General features: G+C 39.3%; 1 protein-coding gene across 4 annotated transcripts in view; it reads left to right on the top strand.

Moving 5' to 3' along the window:
- Nucleotides 1-3,504: 3,504 nt before the first annotated feature.
- Nucleotides 3,505-9,957, top strand: part of nedd4l (NEDD4 like E3 ubiquitin protein ligase) — a 48,327-nt gene continuing 41,874 nt past the window's right edge. For 3 of the 4 annotated variants that reach the window (XM_085168378.1, XM_085168379.1, XM_085168377.1), the window contains exons 1-2: nt 3,505-3,868; nt 5,610-5,683. In XM_085168378.1, coding sequence (XP_085024504.1) covers nt 3,824-3,868; nt 5,610-5,683 — 119 coding nt within the window. In that variant the 5' untranslated portion in view covers nt 3,505-3,823. The remainder of the gene's footprint in view (nt 3,869-5,609; nt 5,684-9,957) is intronic. The other variant, XM_085168380.1, reaches the window with a different exon arrangement.

Here is a 9,957-nt window from a genome sequence, read left to right as displayed (position 1 = left end):
AACAGGTTTACATGGTGTAATCAATCTATTATTAATGGTTCAGGTATCTGTTACTATGCCAGCTGCAGGGTTTGGCATGTCTAACCCTCTAAAGTGATAACTCTCCTTTAAAGTCCTGAGTCTTCAGCCAACCCTAACAAGTATTAAAAAAGGCACTTAGCTCCAGGGATGAACCCGCATCATGTCTACACATAACAAAGAATTAATTTCAAATTGTACAAACAGCTAAAGACTTGGCATATCTCATCATGGTGTCCACTGTGTCCTTAATAAATTAGATGATGGCAATTCGAGAGAAAAAGGAGAAGAGGTAGGTGTAAAAAGCTATCTATGGCAGTCATATCTGAAAATCATGTCCTTAAAAATAAGAAAAAATCCAGCACAGACCTGACGCTGGACCTGAGAGATGCATCTGCCTCTAAGGTTGATCCAAATACTGTTCACTGAAGCCTCATCTGAAATGGTCTCAGAAGAAGGCTGGCTATCAAAAACCTAATTCTTGATAAAGGAGTGGGAGAAAAGGTTGAGGTATGGCAAAATACGCAGGAAATGGACTCAAAATCAGTGGCAACCATTCTGATGAATGGCAACAAGAGTTATAAATCCACCTTTGAAATAATGCCTCAAATTATTGTTAATATGTATGGAGGAGGTCAGGAGAGACGTACAACAATGAGTGTCTACAGCTAACCGTAAAACAGGGTGGAGGGTCTGTCATGATAGGAACTGCATTTTAGCCAGTGGTGTTGGAGATCTTGTCAAATGTGGTGGAATTGTGAATGCAGAAATGCACCATTAGGATTCGATCTGCAATGAAATATCATTTGGAAAGTGTCTGATTATCACCAGCTTTATTTTTCAGTGTCAGTGATCCCAAAACTCAATGCCAGTGCGGTAAAAGCATAGAAAAACACAAAGTGGAACACTATCAGTCAGTGATGGGCCTCCTCAGAGCCTGGATATCAATATTACTTGACAGGAAACAGAACAAAAAGGCAGGCAAATTTAAAGAAGAAGAGCTTTGAATGCTCTTCAAGAAGCCTGGGGAACTATTCCTAAAGACTACTTAAAGAAACGAAAGGAAATGTTGTCATTTCTTTCTGTCATTGCAAATCATTTACTTGAACAAGCCTCTAATGTGTGGGAGTGTTACCAGAACAGATGTTTTTTTTCCACAGCAGTTCACATAATAGAATAATCGTAATTTTAAGTTTAAGTTTATTCAGTCAACAACAACAACAACAACAGATTAACATTTTACATAAAAGTACTCAATCAAACAGTAACCAAAAAAGGAATAGGCTGAAGCCTTGTGGCTTATAATTATCCTGTCCTTTACCCCCATAGGAATAATCAAATCCTTAACCAAGAAAATAAATAACATTGATAAATAAGTTATGTAACAATTTGAAAAGAAATCAATGATAAATCAAGAAATTAAATCAACACAAAATTATTCATCAAGCCAAATTTCTATAACCTTGTATGATACAAATTTTTAAATTCTTCTTGAAAAATGTCAAAGAAAATCACATCTTCAGTTCATCATTAAGTCCATTCCATAATTTCACTCCCAAAACTGACACAAATCTATACTTAACATTGGTTCTCCTTTAGGTATTTTAAACACATAAGACCCTCTCAAATCATATTTTCCATACTTAAAATACGAATTGGAACATTCTTTTTCATCACTCGATATATCATTTCTAAAGTTTTAGAATATATAATATCCATGAATTTTAACATAGATGATCCTACAAAAAACTGGTTGGTGGACTCCCTATATCCAACTTTATTTATTATTCTAATAGCTCTTTTTTGCAATTTAAATATTGAATCCAAATATGTTTTGTATGTGTTCCCTCAAATTTCCGCACAATAAGTCATATAAGGCAAACAAAGGGAAGTATACAATAAATAAAGGCAGTTCTTATTCAAAGAGTCTCTTGTTTTATAAAGAATAGAAAAAGGCTTGGATAATTTCCGTTTCACATGTTCTATATTGGGCTTCCAACAAAGTTTATCATCAATAATTACTCCTAAAAATTTTGTCTCATATACTCTTTCAATTTCAACATTATTTAAATTCAATTTTACTTTAATATTACCTTTACTACCTCCAAATAACATAAATTTTGTTTTACTTTCATTCAATGATAGTTTATTAAATACAAACCATCTATTTAACTTCATGAGTTCTGTTTCCACTGTTTTCAGTAATTTTTTTATGTCCTTTCCAGAGCAAAAATAAATTTGTATCATCAGCAAACATCACATATTTTAAAGTATCACTGGCTGTACAAATATCATTTATATAAAGTAAAAATAACTTAGGTCCCAAAACAGATCCTTGCGGAACTCCACAAGTTACTTTTCTAAGTTTAGATTTCATGTTATTAATACTCACATATTAGAACCTATTATTCAAGTAACTATTTAACCAAAATTATACATCACCTCTTAAACCATACCTTTCACACTTCTGTAAAAGTAAAGAATGATCTATCATATCGAAGACTTTACGTAAATCAATGAACACACCTATTCCAAACTGTTTTTCATCCACAGCCATTGCAATATTTTCAATAAATTCCATCACAGCTAGAGATGTTGAACGATTTCTTCTGAACCTCTACTGATGATCATTCAATAAATCATATTTATCAATAAAATAATCTAGTTTGTTTGCAAATAGTTTTTCAAGAATCTTCGAAAATTGAGGCAGTAAAGATACCGGTCTATAATTTGACACAATCTGTTTATCACCAGTTTTATATAATGGGATCACTTTGGCAATTTTCATTTTATCTGGAAAAATTCCAGTTTGAAATGATTTGTTACAAATATATGTTAACGATTGAAGGACACTATAAAGAACTTATTTAATTAGCGATATGTCAAGGTCGTCACAATCCATGGAATTTTTACTCTTGAATTTACTCACCACTTCTACAATGTCACTCTCACAGACTCCACCAACATATGTGATCGCACATGCAATAAAAGTTATAGTTGTAATTTTACGGTATACAATGAATATACAATACCTGACTCCTCTTTGAGCTGAGTTAACTCGATTTCCAAAAGTGACTCTCAGTTTTCGCCCATCCTGGACTCAATTAATTTCGTGATCCAGATCAGTACCTGCAGCAGACCAGACCTGCTGCTTGCTGTGACTGCAGCACGTGATTGGCTGCCTGTTACAAGCCCCGCCCACGTCACGATCCCCTTCGGGTTCTCCGTGACGTCAGTTAGGTGGAGATGGTGATATTATATGTGAAAACTATCTTACACATTCTGGCTATTTCAACAGTGAGACATAGTTCTGCATAACACAAAAAGAGCGAGAAAAAATTAAACGACCCACTTAAATTCGACATCCTCTTCTTATTTAATTGGCCAGCCAGGCGCGTTAGGGAATTCAAGGCGCACTTTATTGGCTGAGTTTGACAGCAATCACGTGTTCTTGGCACACGATTGGCTGAGCTCTTAGGAGGAAGTCAAGTGTCACAACATTTCGGGAGGGATAAGCTCGGAGTTGACAAAAGCGGTTTGCCTCAGTCGAAACATTTCGCTACACTGTTTTTTTTTACATTTTTTTCATTTCCAAGTTGGCTCCTGGACGGACCACGCGGGAAAGGATTACGTTATCCGGTTGCGAACCAACCACCCGCGGCGTGCCGAGGACTTGCTTTCACAGTGGACTTTACCTTCACAGCTCGGCACAGGGAGGAGAGTGGGACTTTATTGTTCAAGGCTAGCTAGCTAGCTTTGCAAAGCGGCTTGTTTTTGTGTGTATTTAGCGTGGACCGCAGGCTATATGGCTGCGAATTACGAACCGATATATGGACTTTCAGAAGATGAGGTAAGCTTTAAACTCAACCGGGTCCATAAAAAGTATACTACAACCAGGAGTCTCTTCAAGAGGGGTGCAGCCAGAGATGGCCAGCGTTAGCCCGATAGGCAAGCTAACAACCCCTTACCCTGGATAACATTCCAGTGTAATGTTCGGCAGCTGTCAGTTCCTCCCTGTCTTCGTGTCCACTAGTTTTCTCAGCTCATTTTCAGTAGCGCTTTCACCACTGTGCCTACAGTCGTGAACCCAAGCAGTCCAACTTAGTCGAGCAGCCTCTGTTGGTTCGTTCCATCCTCGGTTTAATTCAATTTATGGGCGACTTAGAGCTTAACCGCTACCTCGCAATGCTCTGTTGAATCCCAGATGTGCAGAAGGGAAACCGACTGATTTCTCGGGTGCGATGGCTCGATCCCGGTACAAGCTCGACCGCTGTGTCAGATTTAAACCCTAGCTCTTGTTTGTAATCGTGGCTGCCTGATAAGTGAGGTGATCTTGGATGTAGACGACTGAGTTGCCATGGCATTCAGATTTACATACAGCATGTAGCCATTAATTATGAAATAATTCGAGCGTTATTGTTTTTTGTTTTTGTTTTTAATACTGCAGCATCATAGTCACGAGTCAAACATTGGGCATCTATGAGAGTCCAAACATTTTTTTAAATAGGGGAGCTGTATATGTGAGATCGGAGCAGTGTGGATTTTTTTAAATTGTTTTTTTTTTGGATAATCCTGGTGGACAGCTAAAAATATATCTTTAATGGTTTCTCAAAGGGGAAATGGGGGTGTGACTCTTGATTGTTGAATTTGCACTCTGCCTGCATTTGACTCATCTGTCAGTCTGACCAGGAAGGATGTAAGAGGGTTCAGCTTCAGCAATTCACTGAATCTGTGTTACGTAGATGCACTTTGAACCCTGTGACGTTAGTTTCTCTAACATCTATGTAGGGATTGGCCGATTTAGCTCCCGATTATCAATATTGGTTGTATTAGCCACTGGTAATTTGTTCTGTCACTTCAAGTTTTTAGTATGTTATGTGACTTAAATGTTTCAGTGACAGCAAAGAGGAAACAAATACCAACAGCACCACCAAAATCATGATAACAGGGGGAAGGATCTTTATTGGCTAGAAAATATTTTTAACATCAGGTTTGAAATGTTGGCGTAGAATTTAGGTGCCTTCTTATGTTAACATTGTATTTATTATAATTTTTTTTAAAATAATCATTAGAAGTAAAGGTGAACCCTATCATTTAACCCACTTTGATAGCTCTGTGGTACCCTGCTGACATGAGGCTTGTCTGTAAAAACATCCCTCACACACACTAAACAGATGGGGATAGTATTCACTGATGATTATACCATGAAACAAAGCATTTACTGTGATCATGAGGTAAACATTCAGTAAGGCACCCCACTCCCCTTTTTTCTTCTCACTTTGGCATCTGGTGTTATGCTAACATCATTAACTATATCAGAGGCTTCCCCAGTAAATTAATTGCAGCTGCAGTGACTTGGAGAAAAGTGTAGTCACAGCCTGGCATGAGGTGGTTTAGCGTATTAAGTGTCTACATATTTTCGGATACTGCGTTTGAGTTTTGGTGCCAAGTTACAAACGGCCATTTATTTATAGGTGAGCTTTATTGATTTAAAAGGCAGCTCATTGCAGCTGGCTGCTTGAAATATCTTAGATGACTTAACTTAGCTGATTAAATGTTTTGACCCATCATCTCTTTCCCTCTGTCTGCAGCATGAAACACGAGTGTTACGCGTTAAGGTCATTGCAGGAATTGATCTGGCGAAAAAAGACATCCTTGGAGCCAGGTGCGTATCATGGAATTTTTGAGAACACATCGGAAGATACTGTTTTTGTGTTAATAATAGAAGTGTTAGGTTGCTTTCCTGCTGTCATTGTGAAGGCCTAGTGAGTAGGGGTGCAACGATACTCGTATCGATATCGAACCGTTCGATACAGTGCTTTCGGTTCGGTACGCATATGTATCGAACGATACAACATTTTTAATTTATTTTATCAACTTTCCTTCTGATGATGCTGTCTGTGTTGAGCGCTCAGTGGATCTGCGCTCGACAGTGCAGCCTAGGCGGAGTAGTCGAACACAGATTCACTGAGCGCAGGGCAAGCTAGCGAGACAGAAGCTAGGCTAGTTGCAACATGGCAAATTGAACCTCCCCCACCCTCATTCAGATCTGGCGTTTGGAACTATTTTGGTTTTCATGTGATGTATGACCCTGAAGGTAAGCCTGTCATGGACAAAAGTAAAACAGTATGTTGGATGTGCCAGCAATGCTCAATTGGTGGGAACTAGTGTGTTAGCGCAGTTAGCTCGTTAATGTGTTGACGTCTTCCAGCCCCACTCATGAGGTGATCCGCGGTAGCTCGTTAACGGAGATTTGCCGTGTTGTGACGTTAATGTCATTTCAGATTTACGCTGACAGCACTAGTGGGAACACAACCAATATGACTGCACATTTACTCCGACATCATCCTAGTGCAAAGACAAGTGGAAGCAGAGAAAAACAACAAGCAGCATGCTACAAACTTTACCCGAGTCATTTAGACAGCCGTTAGCACACGATTCTCCTTATGGGGACCTGATATGTTTAATATGCTGCTGAGAATATAGCCCAGAAGAAGCGTATAGTATAGCTTTTATTTTGGAAAGAGACATTTCTCCATAATAAACTCTCTTTTCCAAAGATGAGTGATTCCTCAATCAGATACAGGGCTCGCAAAATCGCTAGCCCGACGGGGCTTTTTTCCAGTCGGGCTACCAAAATCTATCTCTGCCCTGCCCGTCGGCCTATCCTAGGAAGGAAAAATATATGTCAATGCTTTTGCATTCTTTTGGAAATGTAGCTGGGTAATTATGTCATTGGCATCGGCCACTGTCAATATGTGACATACTGAAATCGCGTTTGAATTTGCGCTTGTTTTTTGCTTTCACTTTGCAATCGCGTGAACTGTGTATAGAGAGCGACAGTACTGATTGGTGAGTGATGATAATTTGCGCACCAATTCCTCTGACATCGTCTTATCAATCGTTAGCTTACTATGCAAACATGACAAGTGAAATCTCCCGCAGCTTAAACATGTGAGAGGTTGATCGCGCAGAGAATCGCTGAGCGTTATGTTAGTGCGTGTGTAAAAGCAGCAGGATATATATTTTAGTTCTGCTGAGCCAAATAAGACAGGTCAGCGTGAAGAAGTGACAGCCAAAGAAAAGCTTACCACAAAACGGAAAGGTTATGACAAATCAGACTATAAGGAAAAAAGAAAGTGCAGCTTTATGGTTTCATGGACAAAAGAATTTCTGTGGCTGCAATATGACGAGCTAAATAACCAGGGCTGCACATAAGTGGTCCGCAGGTGCGCATTCGCTGTCAAAATAAAAACCCGCACAAGATAAGAAGTTGCAACGCGTGTTTGCGTACATAAGATTTTCAGGAGGACAGACATTTGTTTAGAACTCTTAAAGATGTCGAAGAAGCTCCTTTAAGCAGTTACTGTGATGTTCCTCCACCTCCAAAGAAATGTCAGAAGGAGTCCGAACCACAAAAGAAGCGCGTATTCTCTGAAAAGTGGTTGCAGGAGGTGAGCTGGCTTCAAACAAATGATGAACGCACAGAGATGTGGTGCAGAATGTGCCGTGAAAATTTAATAAATGACAAATTAATAAAAAGGCATGAACATTTTTTTTGTATCGAAAAAATATCGAACCGTGACACCAAAGTATCGAACCGAACCGAACCGTGAATTTTGTGTATCGTTGCACCCCTACTAGTGAGTGGACTTGGGCTTCTTTCTTTCTGGTGCTCTACATGTTCTTTTCCTTCACAAAACTAGGTCTTTTGAGACCTTCAAGATTGCATACATATCATCACAGTTTAGATAGGTCATGCCAAACATGTCAGCTACTTCACTCACTAATAATGATTCGCCATGGATCATTACATGAAGAAATCCATGCTTAAGGAAAACTAGACAGGCCTTAGTTGTAGTATTGTGTTTAGCATCCCAACTCTTTGGGGTTCTCCTTCTAGCCAGTCGTTTTTAACCTTGAGCAGCACAGTGTTATGCACAGTTCCTACATTCCCTCTAGCTACAGACGTTGCACCTCAGGTGTTAATCAATGATTTTCATCCTGCCTCTCCTGTCCTACTCATAACCCACCTCTGTTACCCTTCTTCCAGATAAAAGCGCTTGACTAATTCTTATACATGCCACATACCTTCCCACATGTGGGAACACAGTGTGGTTAAACATTTGATGATCTCTGAAGCGTTATGTCCATCAATATCCCCTTCCCATGTGTGAGTCTGTGAAGTGCAACTGACTGTTAATACAGTTTTTACATGATGTTACATAATAACTTTAGTTATTGTAATTTTTTTTGTTAAGCAGTGTAACTTCTGCTCCTTGAATTTTAATTACCCACAGCTTTGCTTTTGCTCTAATAATATGCTGAATGACTTGCTGTCACTTCTATCAACACCACCTCTGCCATCCTGCTGGCTGTTGTTGTATTTTTCCATGTGCCAATCAGAGACTTTCTTCTTAATTTGAAACTAGCTTTCTAGTGTCAAACTAAACATGGAATATTTATTATGCTGAAGCGCAAACATCCATTAGAAATAGCAGTGACCAGTAAGTCACTTAAATGGCACAGCATTTCAGCTGAAGAGATCTAAATCTTAACATGTGACCGCTTTTTGCTGTTATAGGTCTTTTAGCTACATGTTATTGAATGTCTGAGTAGGTTTGCAAATGTGATTGCAATGCAAAACATGTAGCAAGACTTCGCAGGACAGACTCACTGAAGATTGCTTATCATCATTCTTTAAAGTAACATGTTGCATGAGGCTGTAAAGAAAAATGTAACTATATTAAACTGTATATCTGTCTGAAATCACCACAGGAGCACTGGAAGCCTCTTCTGAATTTGAGCTCTGTGCCTACTGTTGATCACAGTAATGTATCTGAACTGTAAGAATGCAGACATTGTCTGAGGAAGAGCTTGGCATGTGTAGCACTGTGTGAGTGCTACTCGCATGCCAGAGTGCATGTGTTAGCATCCTGATGCCCTGCTGGCAGGACAGCTCAGCCTGGCTCAGGAGAAAGCTGAACTGTAATGCAGTGCACTGAATGAGGTCTTGATGTGTGGCTAGCTACCACAGGAGACAGTGCTGACTTGGCAGTCTGTCACCTCATAAGATGCTCAAACAGTTCCAGCCTGTTCTTTTCTTCTTTTTGCTCCAAATGTGTTCCTGTCGGTGCTCCTTTGTGGCTCGTGTGTTACATTCTGTTGTTTCAGATTAAATGAAACACTCTGAGGTTTTGTTTTCACCGTTTTTGTGCGGCGATGAGAGAAACTCAAGGAAGTAACTTCAAAGAACAAGTGTACGGGGCTATGCTTTGATTCCGGCTGCTTTTGGTATCTTTAATCTTGTGTTGACCACAAGTAGCCTTTCTCTCACCCTTAGAAGGATTTTTGCTCATAGAAGGAAGGAGACAAGAAGTCTCCGTGCAGCTGGGATACAGTGGTCTCATTGTTTTTGTTTAGTCGCAACATATCACAGAACCACACAAACACACAATTAGAAGCTGTGGGGTTTCTGAAGATGTTAACTAGCAGCACCTGTTTTGCCTAGGGTATGTTTGCAACTCCTTCAATATCCGTCTGTCTGCCCATCTAATTTCGTTCTTATTCTTTTGTTTTATCTCAACTGCTTCCTTCAAATGAAAGTAAGACTGCACTGTAGCTGCCAGGCAAAATCTAATTTTGGTATATTTGAAGTGAAATTGAATTGCTGATTAGGTCAGTCCTAATGCTATGGTTACTGATTATGTCTGAATAGGTTTAAAACCCATTCTCTAATATTTTGATATTTAAAAAGTGTTTAAAATCCTGTATTTAACCTTACACTAAGCAGTTCTTGCTAAGCAGCCACAATTGTAGCTCCTGAGACCACAAGAGGTTATTACAGGATGCTGTGGCAGTAAATTCTGTGAAGGGTGCTGAAATGTGCCATGTGGGTCATGCCAGAAACCCCAAATCATCATCTCGACACAAAACGGC

Source organism: Neolamprologus multifasciatus, chromosome 7 (assembly GCF_963576455.1).
Source record: "Neolamprologus multifasciatus chromosome 7, fNeoMul1.2, whole genome shotgun sequence".
NCBI classification, from domain to species: domain Eukaryota; kingdom Metazoa; phylum Chordata; class Actinopteri; order Cichliformes; family Cichlidae; genus Neolamprologus; species Neolamprologus multifasciatus.
Note: the sequence above shows the minus strand (reverse complement) of the source record. Positions and strands in the feature narration are given on the sequence as shown.